Below are 25,252 nucleotides of genomic sequence, written 5' to 3'. Positions count from 1 at the left end.
ATCATCTTTCTTCTTCTTTAATATCACTGGCGAAGCAAAAGGTGAGAAACTTGGTTGAATCTGCCCCAACTTAAGGTATTCTTCTAGTTGTCTTCGCACCTTCTCTTCTTCGGTAAAACTCAATCTATAGGGAGGTCTATTTCAATTTTACAGGTTCTGCCCCCGAGATTAGTTCAATCTTATGCTAAACATTCCGCTCTGGAGGTAACCCATAAGGTAGCTCATCCCTAAAACGATCAGAGAACTCCTTTGCTATTTGATCAGCTAGCTTGGCCATCTCTTCATTTTGGGCAACATCAGTGCTAGCCGAAGAATCATCAACCGGCTCTACCGATGCTATACAAAGAAACAAAACTCTTCTTGAGCTTTTCGAATTTCGATCATGGAAACCAACGGTCCTTGAGGTATATCCTTTTTACCTCGTAAGACATACAGCACATCATTCATCTCGAATTGATAAATGTGCTTTTTTCAATCTATGGCTGGATTCTTCATAGAATGCCAAGCCTTACCCAGGGCTATGTCTGCATGAGCAAGCTTAGTCATTTCAAAATCAAGCTTCTCAACATAGTCCTGAATTCGAAGCTCCAACTGGGTAACCCTTTGATTCCATACTTCAGTTGAACTTCCGTCTGCCATCCTGACTGTATGTGCATAGTCAGATAGGCTGGTCTTTAGTTTCAGCCTCTTTACAAGCTTGGTGCGTCGACGCTGAGTCAAACAACACAATGACCTCATGATTAGCTACTTGCCCTTTCATCTTAATTAACTCCATATCATTAAAGGCTGTATACCCCGTTGCTGCGGGCTTTGACAGGATATTATCAGGTGCACTAGTTACTAACTTAGCAACAGACACACATAACAAAAAAGATACTAACCTTTGAGAAGATCCCGCTAGCTGAATCAACATCTGTTCTGCTCTGGGACTTCCCTCCATTTCCACCTCGCATTCTAAGACCACCATCTCAGCCATCCGACGATCTTTATTTCGTGGACAATCTTTCCACTGATGAGGCTGAAGGCATCCAAAACACGAGCCTTCTCCCCTCACTTTTTCCCTTTGCTCTGGGTTCAAAGAAGACTTCGACCAAGCCCGGGCTGCCATTGGTGTTACTTTTCTTTTCATTCCAATGGTGGTACTTGATTTAGGAGTCTCAACTGGTTTCACCTGCTTGGCTTGACCACTAGGCTGTGAGGCACTCCCTTTGCTAATCCACTTCTTCTTAAACCCAGTTTTCTTCGAGTATCCATACTGAGTCCCAACCTGCACAAACCCACTTGGTCTGTTCCCTTTTGCATCCCCATAGTTCAGGGCTATGGCAATTGCTTCATCTAGCGTGTTCGCATACTTAGCCCGAACTTCCATCTTAATTCGATCATTCAATCCAAAGATAAAATCTTTTACTTGGATTGACTGATGTAGGGGTTCATCAACCTTCATTACACTTTCTCTGAACTTATCAGTGTATTCCGCCACTGATAAATTTCTCTAACGAAGGTTTCGATACTGATCCCAAGCTCGGGATGCTTCCTCAGGAGGTAGGAAGTGTTTTCTAAATTCCTTTTTAAACCCCTCCCAAGTAGTGGATGCTACTTCATCTTTCTATTGTTTTATCCACCACCTATCCGCTGCCTCATTAAACATATGGGTGGCCTCATGGATTTTCTTCATATCATTCCTGATTTCACAAATGGCGAAGGCCTCGTCCCATTGGTGTAACCAGGTCTCAATGATATCGGAACTACGGTCAGACATCCGACCAGAATACTTTTCTGGCCTGTATTTGGCAATATTAGGCAACTTAGCCCTCCTAGGCTCGACCGTACGAACACTGGACTCCGGTTCCATCGGAGATTTACCTTTCTCCTCACGAGATGGTCTGGCAGACATACTATGCACCATTTTCTTGAGCTCAGACTGCCCTACATTTGTTTGTAACTGCTGCGCTAAAATCTGTTGCAAGGCATCCTCTAACATTGCAATTCTGCCAGACAGTGTATGACCTGCTGGGCACGACACCTGCACGGTCGGCCGGACTCCGGACTCTACGGGATCCATCCTAGAAGCTTCTTCTACGTCCATTTAGGTCAATGGGTGTGTGTTTTTTTTTTTTTTCAAATTAAAACACCACTTGAAACTGTAATTACAAATCACAAGTCCAACTTCCAAATTTATAGCTGACAAAGCATATATCACACTGTAACCAAAATCACTTTTCCCTGTACTAGGGAAAACTCCTGCAATCCAAACTGACTCAAACACGGAGGCAAATAAACAAGCATATACTCCAACAAAGCTTAGAAGGCATAGAGAGCTCCCTAGTTATAATTCTTGCTGCATGAAGAGATCAACTAGTCCCTGTAGTCCACTCCAAGTCTACATTTATGACCTGCCTTGTGACCACAAACATACTATAGTATCTACCCCTTCACACGAGCTCACGATCAAACGCAACCAACGAAAGCCTCACTCAATGTGGTCAATCCGATGACGAAGAAGACTGATTTACGTAATTGTTGTAACTCACGGACTTTGCACAGCAATTGACCCACGATTTGAACGCCGCCCCACAGCCTTCAGTACTAACCAAATTATTAACCTGCGGCTGTCCTCATCCTCTGCACAGAGTTTTGCTTCAGCATATAGAGCATGGAGCTTGATCCAAAGCTTCTCTGCATACTTCTCAGCTGTTTCTGGAGCAGTCTGTGACAACTTTAGGTGAATTTTGTTGATCTTCGATATGACAGCGTCCTGAGTTCTCCGCAAGCGTTCCAATTCCTTGAAATGCAACCAAGCTTGCTGTATATCTGACGTAGCAATCCCTTCGATCTTTCTGCTTCCACTCTGCGTAGCAGTTCACCGTCACGACGAAGGCACAAGACCTGGGCTTAACTACTCTCCAAAATTGCTCCGCAATAAACTAAAAGTAATACCAGCGTTGTCTTTGTCTGGTTAGCTGTTCACCGTAACGTGTGTAACTCTACTGGCTACCTTACCTTCAACTCGTCAACTTTACGTGAACTCGGCCATCCTGCGACAGCTAGTTCCGTGACCACACAGTAGCTTTGGTCGTGCGCTGCTAATCAGCGCTACTCCTCATGTAACGTGGATATTGAAAGCCAGAGTTCTAACTCCTGCGACAGCGTTTGGTTACAACGACCATACGGTCATAGCTCTTCCAACCAGTTCCGCCCCACTTCTCGTGATCAACCTGAAGGCTCTGATACCAAATTTTACACTAAAATATGTTTGCTCCTACACTGTTACGTCGATTCACGGGTGCAGGCACATTCAATAACCTCCCAGCCAACCTCGGTGGTAGCAAGCTATCAGAAATTCAAATCACATTATGTGAAAGCTCTTTTTGCTTGCTTATGCCCAACGAGCCCCAAAACTCCCTAGATGGATCTAGTATGCCACATGTCTACAAATTAGGGTCCTTCCTTAATACATCATTTAACCCTCTCTTGGGATATCTATGAAACCATTTGCCCCTAGGCACATTTAATGCATTTAGGTCCCTTAGCCTTAGATCCACCTAGTCTAGTGCCATGTCACCCTCACCAAGCACCTTGACCTTTATTCTTTTTTGATCATTTACATGAAGCCCAAACAAATATAGTACAAACATTGATCCTTTAAAGGAAAATGTCGATTGACCCTTCCGAGGTCATGTTACCTCAACTTGAGCATAACACAGCCATCTAGATGTGAGGAAGCACAGAGTCCGCCGTAGTCCCAATGATCAATGCCAGGGCATGGGCATCTCTGTCTTCCCAAGCTTCGAGCTCCTCTTTGTCTACTGACATGAGCATCTTCCCCTGTCTATCCACCATATCCTCCGGCTTCACTTCCACTCCCGTTGTCAATTTCCACAGCTTCAGAGCCACTAAATGACTCCGGATCTTCACCTTCCAGATCAGGTAATTCGTCCCATCCAATTTCCTAGACTCTCCAAAGTTAGGGACGGTGAAAGAAAGAATTCTGGGGGAGGAGGAAGGGAGAGCAAGGGCTGAAGAGATCGACATCTCTACGGCTAAACCACACAGCGAAGTCGAACACACTCAACCTTCAGTAGACCAAAACTCTCAACACACTTGACTAAACCTGAGTCACCCTCCTTCTCGCAAGGGTATTGTCCTCTAGTCGTGGAATTTGATTCCCAAGAGCTTCTGAATCAGGGTCGTCCTTCAGCAAGGTCCCTGCTTTCAAGCTCCCACACCTGTAAGCCTCCTACTTGGGCTCTAATACCATGTTGGGAATCGACCAATAGAGAGTACGCACAGCGGAAGACTTGATAGAATAGCCCAGCAGCTCACACAGCGTGGTGTGGGGTGTGGAATCACAAACTTCTTAAACTTATGTGCATAGGATAGATGTGCAAACTCATCAATAGACAATAAATCAGCCAGATATAGAAGACACTAAAATAATATATTTCCGTCCAAAGCTATGGACACAATACAAAAGAGATACCCACCAATGGTGTGGTCCTCTGATCGTACCACAAGGTCCTTCTGCTATCTCCCGGTTATCTCTAGACTCGAGCCCACATGCTCCACCTCGAGCGTATGTGGACTCTCTGTCCAGATCTCAACGCCCTGTTACCCTGATAGGCAGCCTAGGGTTCAGCCTTGTGAGCAAAGTCTGCAGCAGCACCTCCAGCACTCCATTACCTCCTGGTTGTAGGCCAAAGGATGAGGGTAAGCTGCTCCCATCTGCTCCTCTGATGGCTGACCTGCTGGATGTGAAGGAGGAGGCTGGATGCCTCCTTTTATAGGCCCAAAGGCCCCCTTGAAGTGACCGACTGGCCTGCCCTAATATGGCCGATCAGTCTGCCATAAAACCGACCCCACAAGCCCCTCTTTATTGGGCTGTGGACACATCTCTAGGGCTGTGTGCTCCGTGCCTTGAAGTGGGGGCCCCACCCCCCATTGCTTTGTGTGCCAGCCCCCTCCCACTCCCCTCTATGCATGGGGCTGTGGGCTGGCCTATGTGGTCCACCAGTTTCATGGCCCTATATATGGGCAGGGTGCTGCCCACTGCAGCCCCTCCCGTCCCTGCAACTCGATCTTCTTGCAGGTCGTATCCCTGCCCATGGATCCGCCATGCTGCCGTACTGCTTGCGTCCCTGCCGTAGACAGCCGCCATGTTTTGCGCCTCTGCCAGGCTCTTGTACTGCCCTGCCACCTGCTGTAGGGCACACATCTGCCCACAGTCCTTGCCTCCTGGGTTCCATGGCTCTCTTCTTTGATGTGAGGTGCTGCCCATGTGGCAGCCCCCTCTCTTTCTTTTCTCTTGGGCACATCTTGCCCTAGGTCTCCCTCCTCCACGCTCTCCTCATATGGGGGCTTACAGATGGGGAGGTGACCTTTCCAACATCCCCTCTCACCGACACATCTCGGCCCAATGCCAACACGTCGATGACAATGCTCCAATAACTCCCTGTTCGTAGTCCTCTAGAACAATTCGGTGTCAAATTCTTTTCCTGGCTTTTCATCCAATGGCTCCTGCTCCTCTGGGTCTGGCTCCCCTTGCGCACACCATCCTAGTACCATAGGTCACTCTGGTAGCACCTCCTGGCACCACCACCTTCAGTCACGTTCCTGCCTTCGAACTCGAGCAATCCATGCCACTATTTGTCCCCCTCATAATGAGTGAACAACCTGAAGTCTTCCACGCACCATGCTCTGAGGGTTTGTTTCAACCCGTCCTTCCTTTGGCAAGGTCGGCAACAAATGAATATCTCTAGATAACCTAGACCACAAACTCTCACTGAGTAGTACTCTTCTGGCTTCAGTACACCTTGTTCATCACCTTCCAAATATGTAGGCAAGTTTAAGCACAACAGCCGTCACCGCCACAGCTTCGTCATCAACAAAGGTAACACCACTCACTCAGTCTACTCCAAATTTTGTTAAGTATGATGGTAAGTGTGACCATTCATCAATTTTGCAATTTATTCGTCAGTTTGTAGCTCATTTTCCGTTAGCACGAATTCAAGATGAGCAAGACAAAACGAATTTTGTTTGGGCAACGTTTGTGGCCAACCTCAAAGCCTGTTTTCTCCCACCCCAATATATGCTTAACCTAGAGGATGAGTTTTCTCATCTCTCCCAGAATGGTTTGCCTGTGTTGACATATAGTAACAAGGTCATCATGCTGGCGCAGTAGTTGGGCGTGACGGAGAGTGCCAAGACGAAGCAATTCATTCGAGGATTGGACACCAACATCCGTTATACCATTCGGAACTTCGACCCGCCAGATTACGAGCGGGCACTGACTCTCGCACAGAATCAAGAGATGACGCTAAACGGGGGAAAGCACAAGCAGGTCCAGAAAGATTCCAAAGCCCCGTAGCAGTCAAACAACATAGCAGGTAAGGATCAAAAGAAGGACAACCAGTTCCAAAAGAAAGACGGCCAGGCTTCTGGTCAAAAGAAGAAGTCCAAGCCCAAGATGACTCTGGATAAGAAGGCTAAAGCAGGCATTACGGGAGGCTATCTACAACCCGACGAGCAGAAGTGGTACCACCAAGAACATTGCTGCTTTCATTGCGACGACATCACTGAGCATGGCAAGAAGGATTGCCCGAAGTGACTTGCCAAGAAGGCTGCAAAAGCGCCTACTGTGTCTGTCGCTAATGTATTAGAGCTTCCAACCTTGCCTCCATCCTCAACTACAAATGTTGTCTTCCCTGCTTTGAACACTATTCCCGCGGTGGTCTTTCAAGGTAAGAAGGAGGACGATTTCTCAGATCAAAAGAAGGCGTTCATTCGAGCGTACGGCACAGCTAACGGGCATCAATTTATTGTCATGTTCGATATGGGGAGTTCAGAAGATGCCATCTCCCCTCGGCTTGCCAAGACAATGGGGTGCACCTTGGTACCTCACGAGCTTGCAGTAGACGGGTTCACACCCGGCTTGCGTGCACACATCACGCATAAGGCCATCCATTTTACTTTTTCAATGCCCCTCTTCCTTTGCTCTAAAGAGTAAGCTACAAGCCCTCCAAGTTCAGCCTTTTGGTTTTGACAGTTTTGACAAGCTTTTAGAAGATGATGCTACATAAGATGCTATTCTAGCATTTCTGGTTTTTTGAAACTTTCAATAACATCAGTACAAGTGTGGCTTCAGTTTTGCTTTGAATTGCTATACCTGGTTTTGATTGGAAAGTATTCATTTTAGCCACCTCTGTGAAGCATGTAAGTGAAAGCATCATTGATTGAAATTTGGTCACAAGACTTTGCTACATTAAATGCTTATATTTTGAAGCATTTCAGTTGTTATTCTAAGCCCTGTAAGAGAGAAGACACTGCCCAATACCTGGGTTAGACCCTCTCATGGCTTGCTTATGCAAAATATGTGAAAAGCCAAAACATAAAGCAATGTCTTGTTATGCTACAAAGGATGAAAATGCCAACCTGACTTCCTTGTTGAAGATTGCCAAAACAATGGTTGCCAAAAAGGAAGCAACTACAAAGCCAGAGATCTACCCTCTCATGGCACTTTTATTTGACTCCAAGTACAAGAAAAAGATGAAGGTCAGATACCTAAGATATGCTTCTCTACACAACTATGGAGATGACAAGATAATTGTTCTCTTGAAGGATATGATTTTCTGATCCACTTGTTCTATCATAGTACCATCTTATAAGGCACTAGACACTGCCCATGTGGTAAGACCTTGCCTTGACATGGATATTTTGCCTCCACAAGATGAAGCATCCCATGAAGATTATGCATTTTAAATCATCTCTATGTATGCTCCAGATCTCCCTTTTTATGTCAAGGTACTCAGCCTGGACAGTCCTCCAAAATGAATGAAATAAACTCTTGTGTTTTGTGTGTTTCGTAAACACCTCTGGTCACCTTATGATGTAGGCCATGTGTATGTTTTGCTCCATGGTACCTCCTGCAGACATTGTGTGCATGTACATGCAGGGGAGATAACCATTGGAAGGTCTTTTTGTATCCCTTTTGTTTACCTTACACCCATGGGAACCCTTGCTAGCATGAGAACCTAGCCATAGATTTATCCTTGACCACCATGAGATGGCATGAGAAACTATGAGACTAGATGTATCCTTGACATAGCCTGAGGCATTCCCTTGAGGGGGGGTTTGATGGGATATCTCAAGGTGTATGCCTCACGCACACCTTGGTTTCTATCTGTGAGTGCTAGAGGCACAGTTAGGTGCCCACAAGCACAGTTAGGTGGTGGAAAGCCACATAGGATGATTGAGAGAATCTAGGAGCAGATTGAGGAGATGATTGTGGAGCTCTGAAGTCATCAGTGATGTCAGTGAGCATGTATGAGGTGCCTACTTAAGGACCTCACTCTTCTTCATTCCAAAATGCAAGTATTCTGAGTTTGTATCCACTCTTTGCTTTCCTTTCAGTTTACCAACACAACATTCAACAAGATGATGTCACAGGTATTTGCAGAGTATATTGGAAAGTGCATGTTCATCTTTCTCGATGATATCCTTATCTTTTCTGCTATAGCCGAGCAGCATATTAAGAACGTGCAATGTGTCCTACACTTATTACCTAATAACCAGCTATACCTCAATGCAAAGAAAAGTAAATTCGGCTTGCTGGAAATTCAGTATTTGGGCTACATCATTAGTGCTCAAGGGATTCAATTGGACCCAGAGAAGATTCAAGCTATCACAAGTTGGGCTACCCCCACGACGGCTCAGGAGATCCGATCCTTTGTGGGTTTATGTCAAGCATATAGCTCACACATGGATGGTTTCTCGACCACACGGCCCTCTTACAGTTTTACTCAAGGGGGTAAAGATACACATACAAAAAGTTCAAGTCACATGCAAAGCTCTGTAGGCCTTCCATGACTTGCAATGGCTGGCCACGACAGCACCAGTTATAAAGATCGCCTCTTGGGAGGATCCATTTCTGGTAATCACTGGCGCTAGCAATGTCATCATCGGGGCAGTTTTACAGCAAGAAGATAGGCCCGTGGCATATTACAGCAAAAAGCTTAACGATGCCAAAAAGAACTATTCAGTTTATGATAGAGAACTCCTCAGTGTCATCCAGGCATTAAAACATTGGAAGCCTTTCCTACATAGACGGACTTTCACGGTTAAGGCAGATCGCCAAGCCCTTAAGTGGCTTCAAACAATGCCTAGTGCTCAATGGAGCAATTAGCAACAACCGTGGAGCCAGATATTCCAGCAATTTGGGGGAATGATCGAGTACGTTCCCGACAAAAACAACCCCGTTGCAGACGCTCTCAGTCAAAAAAATCCCATCCAAACCATTGAGTAGGCCACTGTGCTCGAAATCAAAGGTAAGGATCTTGATAGCATGAAGGCACAGTATGCGGAGTCAGCAGAATTTGGCACGCAGTTAACTTCCAATTAGCCACGACGCTTGCTCCAGGCCATTACTCATCAGAGGATGGTTGGCTTTTATATGAGAAAAGATTATGTGTACTCAAAGACAAACGTGGCAATTGCTTCTTCATGATGCCCATGACGCCCTTACCGGTGGTCATAGAGGTATCAACGGGACTTTGGAGAAGTTAGAGCACTATTTCTATTGGCCAAAGATGCGGAAGGACGTATACGGCTATGTTCAAAATTGTCAGATATGCCAAAAGATTAAGGCTTCCCACAAGAAAGCGGCAAGCTTATTTATGCCATTACCAATCCCCGACGGTCCTTTTCAGGACATAGCTATGGATTTCGTGGGGCCACTTCCAGCATCCGCAGGTACGCGTAATACTCAATGTCTTACTATTGTTTGTCGCTTTAGTAAATATTGCATGTTTATTCCCTGCAAACAAAGGCCAACGCTAAAGATGTAGCTCGTTTGTTTATCAAGTATTGGTATCCCATTGGAGGGTTGCCAAATACCATCACATCCAATAGGGACTCCAAGTTTACGTCTAACTTTTGGCGAGCCTTGTTTGATAATTTTGGTACTAAGCTGCAGTTGTCAAGCGCTTTCCATTTGCAATCGAACAACGAGACCAAAAAGTATAATGGTATAGCGTTTGATATTTTGAAAGCATATTGTCATGATGCTCAAGGAAAGTGGAAGCAGTTTCTGTTAAGCCAGGCAATCTCCAATTCTCCAGGACAAGATAAACAGGTACAAACACCACTGGTGCCTCTCCAAATCCTGTCAAAGAAAACCCAAATCGGAGGCAAAATCCACAACCAAAGAACTGTCAAAAAGCCCCGGTTCAGAGGTTAAACAAAATTTTAAAAAATTATTTAAAAAAAAACTGGCCTGACCAGATCTGGCCGACCAGATTGACCTGGTCGGTCAAATCTGACCAGGTCGGTCAACCTGTTGGTTGACCGACTTAAAGCCCCTTCCTATTTAAAGGGGGGGGGGCTAGGTATTCAATCATCTTCTCTCTTCCAGCTCCAGAGGTTCCTGCACACCCTGAGCCACTTCTGCCTCCTGGCTGCCTCCTCTGCTGCCTCAACTTCTGCCTCCTGGCTGCCTCCTCTGCTGTCCTCCTTTCTGCTCCAGATTTGCCCTCTTTTCTGCCCCAGATCTGCCCCTCCTTTCTGCTCCAGATCTGCCCTCCTTTCTGCTCCAGATCTGTCCCCCTTTCAGCTCCAGATCTGCCCTCTTTTCTGCTCCAGATCAGCCTTCCTTTCTGCTTCAGTTCTGCCCTCCTTTCTGCATCAGATCTGCTCCAATTTCTGCTCCCTTCTTTTAGCTTCAGATCTGTCCCAACTCCTGCTCCAAGATCTGCCCTCAACTTCTGCTCCAGATCTACCTCCAACTTCCGCTCCAGATTATGTTCTTTCTATTCCAAATCTGCAGCAACCCCTGCATCAGTTTGCTGTCTCAGATTTGGTTCAGTTCCAACTTGTGGAGCTAGTGCAGAAGTCCACTACAGTTGTCAGGACTGACGTTTGTTTCCTCCAGAGCTTCTCTCATATCTTCACTTGTACTGAGTTCCGTTTGTGATATATATATCTTCTTCAGCCATTAATTGTCTTCAGTATTGTTTTATTTGTCTCCAAGTATTTTCTTTATATGGTATCAGAGCCAGGTGTGCCAATCGACACCTGAGCCTTGATCTGGAAAGCTTGGAAGATAAATCATCACCTGAAGATGTCTTCTCCCTCTTCCCCGAAGCGATCTCAGCCTGAATCAACCTCTATTCAACCATCACCTTCGACATATGTCGAGAGAGAGTCTGCTAGGATTGAAGGTGATGAATACCTCTCCAAACTCTTTAAAGAATTTGCTAAATTCCAGAAATGGAAGGAACTTGAAGCAGGTACCCGCACACCTCGTGCCTCTACCTCTCCACGGTTCTCTCCAATACGTCAACAAGGACCTCTATTCAACTCAGAAGAAGCTGAGCAACATCTCAAGTTCGGTGCCAACGAAGAACAAGTATCCCCTGATGAAAGAGGACAGGCTGGCATGAGAACATTGGATTATTCGACAGTGCCTATTCCACAAGAATCAGTGCAAGGTATGATGCCCTATTCCCTTAGTGCAACTCCTTCTGTTATGCAAGGCATAGGAACAAGTAATCACGAGGACACAGATCCATACATGCATGTGAACACTCGCAGACGAGAAAGGAGAAATGCGTCTGACAATGAGTTTGCTTTCGGTTCACATTCTTCCCTCCCTCCCATCCCTCTCATCTCTTCCGCTGCCATCTTTCCTCCAGTGGTTTCTCATCCTCCTCCTTCTCCCATGCCACTGGATTCCTATAGTTTATTTCCCTCTATCTCTCCCGCTGCCTCTTTTTCAGTTCTCATGTCTTATCCCGCCTCTCATATTCATCCCTCCCCCTCAGGACCTTTTCCAAATTCTTTTATTCCTCCGGTGATGCCACCTCTCCCTTCTTCTCACTCTGCTACTATTCCAAATTCTCTTCTGCCTCCACCGGTTGCTTCTCCCTATCATTCTCTTTCTTCCCCTCACCCCATCTCTGCAACAGCCAAACATGCTTTCACTGATATGACTCGTTTTAACGGGTCTAATTATACCACATGGTCAAATCTTATGCGCCATGTGCTTGATTCTCAAGACCTATGGGAACTCGTTCAAGGTACCGAATCGCCACCTGATCCTCATGTTTATCCTCCTCAGGTAGTTCGTTCGTGGCGACATCGTAATGCCACTGCCATTGTTGAAATTATGCAAGGTCTTTTACCTGAATTTCACTCTCAATTACAGCATTTTGATCTTGCCTCTGAGCGATGGGCACATCTCACTGACCACTATGCAGCTCGAGATCGTACTTGTCGCATCAATCTTGACCATGATCTCCAACAATTCCAGATTCTTGCTGACGATGATCTCAAGGTTAAACTAGCAGATTACCGGCGGTTAGTTGCTGAATTTGCCACAACTGGTCCTCCCAAATCTGAGGATGACCAAGTTACTTTCTTTTTAAATAAACTTCCTCCCAAGTATTTCAGTTTTATGCAACAAATCATTTCTCAACCTTCTCTTCCTACTTTTTATGAGTTTGAATGTCAACTTTTGCGTTATGCTTGTCTTTACTCTCAGGTCCATCAAAAACATAGCATTCCTGCTTCAAAGGGGGCTCTTCTCTCCGGGATTCCAAAAGATCAACCTAGCTCCGGAAAGCCCTCTCCTACTCCTAACCCCTCTAGTAGTAAACCCGCTTGGCACTCCCTTCCCAAAAAGAATAGGTTTTGTCAGCATTGCCAGAGAGTTGGGCATATTGACGATGAATGTCGCTCCAAAGCCAAAGGCCTTCTTCCTCAGCCTCCCACCATGACTCCTCAACCACCCCGTTGGACTCCTCAGCTCCCTACCACGACTCCTCAACCACCCCGTTGGACTCCACAGCCCCCTACCACGACTCCTCAGCCACCTCGTTGGCGTCCTAGGGGCGGTCCTCCTCCTCCTCCTTCGAACACTAGTCTCTGGAGACCCCAGGGCCATGTCACTAATCACTTCACTCCATCTCCTCCCTTTATAACTCCTGAAGGTCTGTCTGACTGGTCCACCGGAGATTCTCTAGACTTCACTTCTCAAGCCTTGATCCATATCACCGAGCTTGACTCCTCCTCTCCCTTATCTGGGTCAGCTTTTCATACTCTTCCATGTGGCTCTAAATCTTCTTGGATTGTGGATAGTGGAGCCACTCATCATATGACCCCTCATCCTGATCGCTTCATTTCTCGCCAACCGGCAACAGGGGGAGTTCGTTGTGGCAATAACTCTGTTGCTACTATTCATAATGTTGGTTCAATAACTTTTGATACTGACAAAGGTCCCAATCTTGCTCAATTGGATCAAGTGTTTTATGTCCCCCAATTAGGGGTCAATCTTCTTTTTGTTCATCAACTTTGCCTCCTTGGTCGCACAGTGCTATTTACAAAGATGCATGTTGACATCATAGATGAGTCCTCGGGACTCCTTCTAGCTCGAGGTGATGCTCAACCTAATGGTCTGTACTTTATAAATCAATTTCTTGCGACTCCCTCCCATTGCGGTTCTGAGTTTCATCGGCTTTACGGTAATGCTACCCTAAAAGATCCAACTGACACAGAACGATTATGGCATTATCGTCTAGGACATTTGTCTTATGACTCTTTATATGAAATGTCTCGGGATCATCTAGTTGATGGCCTACCTAAATTATCGCGAGCTAAAGATATTTGTCATCCCTGTCAATTAGGTAAACAAAGCCGAACTCCTTTTCCTTCTCATTCCACTTCTCGAGCCAGTGAGATTTTGCGTCTAATTCACCTCGATATTAGTGGCAAATCTCCTGTTCCTTCCCTCAATGGTTCACATTATTTCTTCTTAATTGTGGATGATTACTCTCGCTATCAATGGGTGTTTTTCATGAAAGAGAAATCCGACACTTTTTCTTTCTTTGCTACTTGGGCTCGCTTGGTTATGAACCAAACAGGAAAGTCTATTGGGATTGCTCGTAGTGATAATGGTGGTGAATTCATTTCCCATGAATTCACTCAATTCCTTCAAGAGCATGGTATCCAACGCCATCTTACATCTCCAAATTCGCCTTCCCAAAATGCTCGTGTCGACATCTCCAAATTCGCCTTCCCAAAATGCTCGTGTCGAACGGCGACAACGTACTGTCATGAACATGGCCCGTTCCATGCTTTTTGCAGCCGAATTGCCTGAACGTCTCTGGCCCGAAGCCGTCAATACTTCTGTCTATATCCTTAATCGCTGTCCTACTCAACCCATCCTGAACATGACGCCTTTTGAGGCCTTCTATGGCTATCGTCCTTCCATTTCTCATCTTCGTATCTTTGACTGCCGCGCGTACACTCATACTCCCAATGATACTCGCGGTAAACTCGAACCTCGTGCTGAACTTTTTCTTCTAGTTGGCTACTCGGCAGAAGCCAAAGCTTATCGATTATTTCATCCTCGTACAAACAAAGTTTTGGTTCGCCGAGATGTGGTCTTCGATGAAAGAGCAGTGCTAAAAAATTCCTCTTTTCTCTCTCCTGATGACGTCTCTACTCCAGTTCCCTTCGACAATTCTCCACCCGAAATTCCTTCCTCTCCTCCCGAAACATCTCTCTCCCCACCCATTGCTTCTCCTCACGACCCGTTGCCACGCTGGTATCGCCAAACTATGAAGGATTCCGGGATTATTCCTGTCGAACTTCCTCCTTCTGGTCCTCGCCGCTCTACTCGAATAACTTCTTCTACTGCCACTGCCTCTTTTTTTACCACGGCCTATATCATACATTCTGAACCTGCCACTTGGCAGGAAGCAGTTAAAAATCCTGCGTGGCATCGTGCTATGGAACAGGAGCTTGAAAGTATTGATCGCATCTTGGTCAATCGACCCACTCACAAAAAGGTCATCGGAACCAAGTGGATCTTCCGAACAAAACTCAAAGCCGATGGCACCCTGGACAAATACAAAGCCCGCTTAGTAGTGCAAGGATTCCGCCAAAAACATGGTATCGATTATGAGGAAACCTTTGCCCCTACTGCTCGGTTAACTTCCTTTCGTCTTCTTCTCGCCCTACCTGCTCATCACCACTGGACTATCTATCAAATGGATGTCAAGAGTGCCTTTCTCAATGGCTACCTTGATGAAGAAGTCTATGTGACTCCCCCACCAGGTTTTTCTCCTCCTGGCCATGAAAATAAGGTTTTCCGTCTCCGCAAAGCTCTTTATGGGCTTAAACAAGCACCTCGATCATGGTTCCACCGGATAGACACCTTCCTCAAAACTAATGGTTTTCATTCTACTCCCTTTGATCCAAATTTATATATCCATCATTCGTCAGAGGGGGTCTGCTTTATTTTACTCTATGTCGATGATCTTTTGCTTTTAGGCTCCACTCCCACTACACTTCAGTACATTAAAACTCAACTCAGCATCACTTTTGAAATGACTGATCTCGGTCGGCTCTCCTATTTCTTAGGCATGGAAGTTGTACAACATTCTGGTGGTATTTTTGTTTCTCAACAGAAATATGCTCTTCAACTCCTTGATCAAATCATTCCTCATGAGCCTAAGCTGGCTGCCACTCCCTTAGATCCCACCGTAAAGCTCTCAAAAGACTTGGAGTCTCCTCCCTTTGATGAACATCTCTATCGCCAGGTTGTTGGCAAACTCCTCTGGCTCCTTCACACTCGTCCTGATCTTGCTTACTCCGTCTCTATTCTCAGTCAGTATATTAATGAACCCAAGCTCACTCATTGGCATGCATGTATTCGTATCTTGCGGTTCATTCGTGGTACTTACTCTTATGGTTTACATTTCAGACCAGGACTAACCCTACAGGGATACACGGCTGGTGACCCGGACAATCGTCGTTCTCATGGCGGCTATATTTTCTCGTTTGGCTCGGCACCTGTTTCTTGGTCTAGCCGTAAACAAGAGACTGTTGCTGGTTCTTCTACTAAGGCTGAATACCGAGCCTTATATGATTGTACCACAGAGGCCATATATCTCCGACAGTTTTTGGCAGAGCTACACTTTCCTTGTACTGAACCCACGATCCTCTACGTCGACAACAAAAGTGCCATTGCTCTCGTAGGCAATCCCATTTTTTCCAACCGCACCAAACATGTCGGTGTTCACTTTCATTTTACTCGCGAGCAAGTGGAATTAGGTACTATTCGGTTGATCTATGTTCCAGCTGCCGATAATCATGCTGATATTCTTACCAAGCCGGTTAATCGCCCTACTCTTGAGCATCTCTGCCCACGGTTGGGGATTGGTTTACCTCCTCCTTTTTAGCAGTTTTTTTTTCTCTTTGTGTACTTAAGTGAACAAATCCCCTGCGAGGGCACTCCTTCAAGTCTTTCTTTTTTGTACCATCATCTGGGCATTTAGTGAAGATGAAAACCTACTTTGTAGGCATCTCCATCTAAATGAAAACCCTTTTAAATAAATATATATATATATTTTTTTTTTTTTAAAGGCTGCTAAAGATGATAGATCACTCATGGAACATCTCTTTGCTTCTCCTGTCTACATTGGACATTGAGAGGGGGTGTTAAGCCAGGCAATCTCCAATTCTCCAGGACAAGATAAACAGGTACAAACACCACTGGTGCCTCTCCAAATCCTGTCAAAGAAACCCCGAATCGGAGGCAAAATCCACAACCAAAGAACTGTCAAAAGCCCCGGTTCAGAGGTTAAACAAAATTTAAAAAAATTATTTTAAAAAAAAGTTTTCTGGCCTGACCAGATCTGGCCGACCAGATTGACCTGGTCGGTCAACCTGTTGGTTGACCGACTTAAAGCCCCTTCCTATTTAAAGGGGGGGGGGCTAGGTATTCAATCATCTTCTCTCTTCCAGCTCCAGAGGTTCCTGCACACCCTGAGCCACTTCTGCCTCCTGGCTGCCTCCTCTGCTGCCTCAACTTCTGCCTCCTGGCTGCCTCCTCTGCTGTCCTCCTTTCTGCTCCAGATTTGCCCTCTTTTTTGCCCCGGATCTGCCCCTCCTTTCTGCTCCAGATCTGTCCTCCTTCCAGATCTGTCCCCCTTTCAGCTCCAGATCTGCCCTCTTTTCTGCTCCAGATCAGCCTTCCTTTCTGCTTCAGTTCTGCCCTCCTTTCTGCATCAGATCTGCTCCAATTTCTGCTCCAGATCTGCCTTCTTTTAGCTTCAGATCTGTCCCAACTCCTGCTCCAAGATCTGCCCTCAACTTCTGCTCTAGATCTACCTCCAACTTCCGCTCCAGATTATGTTCTTTCTATTCCAAATCTGCAGCAACCCCTGCATCAATTTGCTGTCTCAGATTTGGTTCAGTTCCAACTTGTGGAGCTAGTGCAGAAGTCCACTACAGTTGTCAGGACTGACGTTTGTTTCCTCCAGAGCTTCTCTCATATCTTCACTTGTACTGAGTTCCGTTTGTGATATACATATCTTCTTCAGCCATTAATTGTCTTCAGTATTGTTTTATTTGTCTCCAAGTATTTTCTTTATAGTTTCTTCCACGTGTGCAGGCCATTCTGAACGATACCTATTCTTCAAGTATTGGTCGCACACCTTATGAAGCGGCTTTTGGACGGCAGTTTACATCACTCCTCACTCGGATGGTGTCTCCATCTCTTGAAGCCAACAAAACCACCGCATCAATGGCAGAGATTACGAAGTCTGTGACAAGCCACATCGCCAAAGCTCAAGCATCGTATACGCGCCAGGCTAACAAATCCAAATGAGATGTCCAGTACAAAGAGGGACAATGGGTGTATTTGCATATTATCAAGCAAAGATTGAAGCAAGTGGGCAAGCAATGCCCTAAGCTATCCTTCAGGAGCTTCGGACCATTCCCTATTATTCAGAAGATCAATGATGTCTCAATGAAGTTACGCCTTCCAGACAGGTGGACTATGCACAATGTGTTTTATGTAGCTTGGTTGAAGCCATATTTTGGACATCCCCTTTCACAGATTTTCGACGAGCAACAACCTGAAGTTCTTGATGAAGCCGAAGTTTTGCAATTAGAACAGATCCTTCTTCATAAATTCAAGCATGGGTCGGGACACAGGATCTAAGAGTTTTACACCAAGTTTCGTGATCGAATTACCCATAAAGCAGTGTGGTTGGACGAAGATTTTTTCAAAAGTTGCCCCAGATATTGGCGGACTACTTGGAAGCAATGAACCTACCGTCAAGTTAAGGAGGGAATGTTACATGCACCCTTGCACCTGGGTCCAAAGTGACACACTGTCTACATCGACAAGTACGTAATAGTTCCCTAATAGGAGATTTTGTCGTATGTTGTGAACCCTTTGTGAGCCCTTGTCCAGGGACAGTCAGGCACAAGCTACGTAAGTCAGTCTCTCAGCCTTAGGTAAAGTCAGAAGATCAATCCTTGTTCACTAGTACCCACTAGAGAACCATAGGGTAGTGTTTCCATCTTAGGTTTGGGGATAGGTTTAGGATAGGAGCCCTTCTAGGCCCCCTTACGGCTGGAACAAGTGAAGAGAATGGCAAGGGAAGGGCTGCTTTTATAGGCTACCCTGCACCCCTCCCAAGGCTGCCATTTATGGGGCCTAGGACTGCCACTTATGGGGGCTAGGGCTGCCATTTATGGGGCCAAGGGACCAGCCAACCAACCCCACAAGCCCTATAAATAGGGGGCCTCCAGGCCCTCTTTCCTCATTCAGTTCTCCCAGCACTTCAGCTTCCTACAGCTCCTCCTCAGCCCCCTCTGAACAGCCTGACACTCACCCCCAGTGGCCCTCTGACCAACCTCAGCCTTTGGCATCAGTTCAGCCCTCTGGGATGGTGTTCACGCAGCGCATCAGACAAGGAGTCGAGACAGCGAACGGAGTAAGGTTTGGGGTCTGTTTCAGCAGCTCTTTTCAGTTATCTCTTACAGTTTTACACAGCTCATTCTCAGCTCTTTATTTCAGTCATCTCTCAGCTCTCTTATAGGATCTATCACTCCTAGCTTTCACTCTCTCACTCACGTAGTAACCCTGCATTCCAATGGACAGCACAAGCCTCTCCCTTGCCTTGCAGAAGCGTCCTACATCGTCAGTGTGGACAGCATCAAGGTCTCGGTATTGGTTGGCGTTGCCTCTCCGGTCTTTGGGTCTGCTCTACGTGTGCACAGTGAGCTCTTCAGAAGCGCGTTCCATGCTCTCTCGAAGAGTGTTCTTTGTATTTCTCAGTTCTCCAAGTATAAGGCAAATTCTCCCCTGATTGGGAGAGGGGGCCCTCAGTGGGTACAGGGACCCAATCGGTTGTCGACTCTACTCTCTCTCTACCCTCATCTCCTTTCTCTCCATGGTGTACAACGCTAATTCCTCGCTAAAGATTTAAAGAAGGTCTTGCTGTGAATTGCACGATCAGATTACCGTTGCATGTTACAAATAGACAATGAACCAGCCAGATATAGAAGACACCAAAATAATATATTTCCATCCAAAGCTATGGATGCATTACAAAGTAGACAGATCCAAAGTCCCACCAATGGTGTGGTCCTCTGATCTTACCACAAGGTCCTTCTCCTATCTGCCGGTTATCTCTAGACTTGAGCCTGCATGCTCCACCTCAAGCGTATGTAGACTCTCTGTCCAGATCTCGGCACCCTGCTACCCTGGTGGGCAGCCTAGGGTTCAGCGTTGTGAGCTAAGTCTGCAGCACCTCCAGCACTCCTTTACCTCCTGATTGTCAGCCAAAGGATGAGGGTAAGCTGCTCCCATCTGCTCCTCTGATGGCTGAACTGCTGGATGTGAAGAATGAGGCTGGATGCCTCCTTTTATAGGCCCAAAGGCCCCCTTGAAGTGCCTGACTGGCCTGCCCTAATATGGCCAACCAGTCTGCCATTGAACCGACCCCACAAGCCCCTCTTTATTGGGCTATGGGCACATCTCTGCTCCCTGCCTTGAAGTGGGGGCCCAAGCCCCCCTGGCTTTGTGTGCCAGTCCCCCTCCCACTGCCCTCTATGCATGGGGCTGTGGGCTGGCCTATGTGGCCCACAAGTTTCCTGGCCCTATATAAGTGCAGGGTGCTGCCCATTGCAGCCCCTCCCTTCCCTACAACTCGACCTTCTTGCAGGTCGTATCTCTGCCCATGGATCCACCATGCTGCTGTACTGCTTGCGTCCCTGCCTGTAGACAGCCGCCATGTTTTGCGCCTCTACGCCCCGCCACCTGCTCTAGGACACACATCTGCCCACAGTCCTTGCCTCTTGGGTTCCATGGCTTTCTCTTCTTTGATGTGAGGTGCTGCCCATGTGGCAGCCCCCTCTCTTTCTTTTCTCTTTGGCACATCCTGCCCTAGGTCTCCCTTCCCCACGCTCTCCTCATATGGGGGCTTACAGATGGGGAGGTGACCTTTCCAACATCTCCCTGGGGCCTGCTGGTCCCAAGGGAGAGGACGGAGTTTTTCCATGCTGTTTGGTTGTAAAAACTCGGTGATCATGCTCTGAGTGGAGTTTGGCGATGCACCTTGATCTCGCCTATGTGTTTCGAGTAGATGCTCCCTATGTCGGATCTTATCACGAATGAAAGTCCCCTAGCATCTCAGATGTGGGTAAGACAAGAAGCTAGATAGGGGTTCAATACCATCCCTGAAGAAACAATGATAATCTCATAGTATGCAGGGCATCTGAAAGCGAAGTGCTCCTCCTAGTCGATCTCCTGCTGATCACAAAGTACAGATGCGTCCGTTTTTGGGCACGCCACCCACTCTCCATGCAAAATTGGTGTGATGAGATATGAAACTGACGGATCGATATCCTCGAGGAGTAGTGGAGGTGAATCCTTGTATATCTTAGTGAGTCAATGAAGCCCTCGCCTAAGATTTGGAAGCAGCAGTCCCTATAGAAGCTGAGCTTTATAGGAACCTCGTTGGGTGCCAACTAGGTCTTGAATGTGTAGCTAGACAAGATCTTCTTGGATGACTTGGTTGATCTTGCGTGGAACAAAGGGGGCCCCAATGCTATTTTGAGAGGGCGGTAATCTGTCCATGTGGAGCCCAAACTCTCAAACCAGTTGTGTGTACCTGCATACCAACATCTCTGATCGCCCTTAGCTACCAGAGTTATAGATGAAGATAGTGCCAGCCATGGTAGCTTGCACGGCCTGAGCTATAATAGCCATACTCCCTAACATGGTAGAGGTACGTCATATCTTGGAATGCTGTGTCAAGTGTGGTCAAACAACCCCCATATCCAATAACTCCTAACCCCCATTATCTCTGAAAGGCAAAGAATCTAAGAAAACAAATCAGCCTTGATAGGGGTCATGTTAGCATGGTGCCACGACCTCTCCTTGTCTTTGGATACACCAAGTCCATCCCCTTAGCAAAAGAATAATCAAACACACTGTTCGGTAGCAAACAGAGGGAGTATCGGGTGAAAAGGGCGGGGCCAATGCAAGGGTGAACTGTCCATGTTACTATTGAAGTCAAAAGCACGTCACAGCACAAAGATGCACGAGGACCAAAGCGAGAGACATGAAAAACTCGCGAGTAAGTTGAGTTACAGATCAGGCTTGGTGAATTCCCTCCATGTTCACCAGATTGAAGGCACGGCATAGGGCACAGGCACTTGTCCAACGCAGGGTCACAACTAGGAGATCATTGCAAACCAATCACCACACACAACGATCATCACCAGCATGCAATTTTTTAAGGTTTGTGAATCCCTGTGGTGTTTTCTTTTGTCTCCGTTATGATAATTAATATGGAGTTCTATGAGAATTTGCTCTGGTTTTATGCCACGGCAACCTCATACACCACCGGGCTCCTAACCCCTCCGCCAACCTATAGAGGATCAGCGCAGTGATGCCATACCACAGTTTTTCTATGTCCTCATGTTTTTATGATTATGTTATATTTGTCTTGGATGTGAGCCCTCTTAGAGGCTCCACCCATTCACCTCATTGTATTCTTAGAAAGACTTTTAATAAACGTTCTTTCTTTCTTTCTCTATCTTTGGCAACAGTCTTCTTGGGCAGTTTCAGCCCTTTGGATCGGATTTTGAAACCTTAAATAGTGAAGCCTTCTCTTTCCACTCTAGCCATCCCGCCCTCGCAACACAGAAGACCTATTACTTTGCTAGAACAGGCCAATTTATCCGAGTGGGCTTTTTTACACTACAGCCTATTGGAAAATGGACAAGGGCACTTGTCCAGAAAGAACAGACCCACGGTTAGTGGCAAGTTCTCGTGATAAATAGAAGAGCTTTTGAAAAGAACCAGCTCTGCTGGTCAGCAGCAGAGCAATGTGTAACAGATATACAAAGTTTTTTGATGATGTGTTAGATATCCAAAAGCATACCACACGGAACTTTTCCAAGACTGCATATTTCCTGAGTTAGAACCTCTAATGCTAAAAATAGTTACCCTGGTAGTTCGAAGAATGTTGCCAGGTTTGGCTAATTTGTATTTGTTTTAAAAAGAACGTGAATGACAATGTACTTTCGAGGCTTCTTGAGGCCCTAACAATGAAGTTATTTCTTATGTACCCCCAAAAAAAAGAAAGAAATAAAAAATATACCTGAATGTGAGGAGAGAGCTTTTGTTCTCCTTGTCAATAGAACCCGCAAGTCACCTTCTTTATTTTGGAAAAGGCACACAAGTACTGCAGCTTTCTTCTTTCCTACGTCAGGTGGTAAACCACTGATAAGATTCTTGGCTTTTTCGGGTATCGCAATACTTGATGTGACTCCACCTCCGCTCTTGTCGTCGTCTTCAACCCCGAGAAAATTACGTGGCGCTTTATATAAACGTAGCTGTTCTGCTAATTTCCTGAATTTTATTGTCCCCCATTCCTCATCCAGCGATGGTCCTGTGTCAACTAAACGATCGACGATGCGACGTGTAGCCATAACAGAACACAGTGACTGCTTTATTATCACGTTGGCCTGCAGTTTACACGCATGATCATCAATGCAGATGCCTTTGCGTAGCCCGAAGAGGCATTGCGAAGCTAGAGCCAGTCTGTTCCAGAAGATAAATTGTTCATTTTCACTAACGACGGATTGGTAAAAACTGTGAACATCTTTAACCTATTAACCACAGACACCCCCCAAAAAAAAAAGGACAGTACACGTGGCAGCTTGGAGGAGAAAAGCCTACCACGTGTCACAAAGAAGGAGCTCTTGGATAGAGGCTTGGAGGGGCAAGGAGGTGGAAGGACAAGAGGGAGGCTTTAGGGAGGAGGTGAAAAGACAAGAGGCAGCTTTAGGGGCAAGGAGGAGATAGAAGGTCAATGGAATGGAGGAGATGGAAGGTCACCTTAGGGAGGAAGGAGAAGATGGAAGGTTAATGGAATGAAAGGAGGAGATGGAAGGTCTCAGAGCCGTGGGTTAAGACTTGGCCAAAATTTAAGAATCAAAGATTCACCTTCAGATGGGGAGTGGTTGAGGAGATCATGCCTCTTTGCCCGTGCAAAGCACACAAAGCATGGGTTCAGTACTGATGTGGAGGCTCGGAGGGGAGAGGAGGGGGGAGGAGGTGGAAAGACAAGAGGCAAGCTTTGGGGAGGAGGTGGAAAGACAAGAGGCAGCTTTAGGGGCAAGGAGGAGATAGAAGGCCAATGGAATAGAGATGGAAGGTCACCTTCGGGAGGAAGGAGGAGATGGAAGGTTAATGGAATGAAAGGAGGAGATGGAAGGTCTCAGAGCCATGGGTTAAGACTAGCCAAAATTTAAGAATCAAAGATCCACCTTTAGATGGGGAGTAGTTGAGGATGGTCATGCGTCTTTACCCGTGCAAAGCACATGTTCAGTACTCGTTTTTATTATAAGAGGTGCGGCACGCCGCCTAAGGGGAAAGGAAGAATGAAGAACCAAGTCTAAGTATAGTAAACTTAAATTTTGATTTTCCCAATCCAAAGCTCCCTTTTTGTATGATGCTCAGCCTTGTAGCTTCTGAATGCTTTGCGAGTAGTCAATATTCGTTTCACCTAACATTCTATTTAGAAACATCCATGTTTGTTTGTTTGTTGGTTTTTTTTTTTCATTCTTGCAAATTTAATACTTGGTTGGAGCTTTAATTTTCTTGTAGTTAGAGCTTGTTTGGACTTCCTAAGTTTGGTTCCAACTAGTAGAGACTTTGAAGTACTTGAAGATATTAGTTGAGGAGAGCTTAAGGCATTTCCTTAGATAGAGCAAGGAGGAAACATTCATGTTACTGTTGATGACTCTAATTTGCATTGCGTTTTGTCGAATGTCCTACTTATAGCTAGGCGTCATTTCTCGATAATCCTATGTGTTGTCATGATACTAAATGTCGTACATTTATCGTAAGATGCGAGTGTAGTAATTAGTTTATGTGTTCTAAATAAACCAAAATTAATCAAGAACAAACTTGACGTAGCGAGTTTGTTCTTTATGTAATTTGTAGATCTATTGAAGATTCCCTTAGTTGAAAAGTGAAAAAAGGGAAATACCTGGCTATAAACTAAGCAAAGAATAGCAGGTCCGAGCAAATGACGTGTGTGTTTAAGCGTTTCCTTCTTGCGAATACCTCAACACAAAATTAGAAAAAGAAGAATTTAGAATATGCAAAAGCAAAACTCAACAAATGGAAAACATATATATAATACATACAATATACTTGATATGACCACACATAGTGTGGGCAGGGAGGCGGCGCACTTCCTTCCCCAAATAATTATAATCCAAGGGAACGGGCCCTTCCATGTGCGTCGATGGGCATCTTTGTATTCCAAGTTGAGCATCCAAATTCTTGTACACACCAAGTATGTATGTCTGCTTGACTTTCTGAAAAGGTGTAAAAAATACCGAAATAGAAACAATATTAAAATACAGTATTGTTGAACAACTAATTATTAGTCTAGCTTGTATCAAATTTTCATATATGAAATGCTATAGTGTTCGAATATAAAACAACATTCCTGAGAATACATTTATAAATTACATGTAGTGTTGCAATATAAAACGACATTTCTGACAATTCGTTTATAATTTGGTTTGTAAAAGTAAAAAATCCTTAAATCAAGTCTGTCATTTTCAATTCATCATTCAGTTACATAAATCCACTTCGTTTTTTTTGTTTTTTTATATAAGTGGAGCACTTCAACATAGGGCAATGAAATGCATTAATGATTCATGCAAGGGAAATCAAAATTCCCTTCGCCATATAAGTGTAGGCCTTCAAGATAGGAGGATGGGATCCACTTTGAATTTTTATTGCACATCTTTACATCAGCTTGAAGTTTCATCTTCTTTTTGGTTAGGTAAAAATTCTTTGGATTAAGGGAATTTTGAATATTCTTCAAAGAAAACTCCTTTTGATTCGTTGATTCTTCGAAACTTGTTTATG

The 25,252-nt window shown here is 45.5% G+C and overlaps 1 protein-coding gene across 2 annotated transcripts in view; it reads right to left on the bottom strand.

Annotated features, from left to right (window-relative positions):
- LOC147880222 (nudix hydrolase 15, mitochondrial-like) overlaps nucleotides 1-22,937 on the bottom strand; it is an 85,125-nt gene extending 62,188 nt beyond the window's left edge. The window contains exon 1 of one of the 2 annotated variants that reach the window (XM_087370693.1): nucleotides 22,461-22,937. In XM_087370693.1, coding sequence (XP_087226819.1) covers nucleotides 22,461-22,791 — 331 coding nt within the window. In that variant the 5' untranslated portion in view covers nucleotides 22,792-22,937. The remainder of the gene's footprint in view (nucleotides 1-22,460) is intronic. The other variant, XM_087370692.1, reaches the window with a different exon arrangement.
- Between the last annotated feature and the right edge of the window lie 2,315 nt (nucleotides 22,938-25,252).

The sequence above is a fragment of the Dipteris shenzhenensis genome, chromosome 32 (genome assembly GCF_047967505.1).
Source record: "Dipteris shenzhenensis isolate YYH24624 ecotype China chromosome 32, Dip_SZ_1.0, whole genome shotgun sequence".
Lineage (NCBI taxonomy): Eukaryota > Viridiplantae > Streptophyta > Polypodiopsida > Gleicheniales > Dipteridaceae > Dipteris > Dipteris shenzhenensis.
This window is presented reverse-complemented; position numbering and strand designations above follow the sequence as displayed.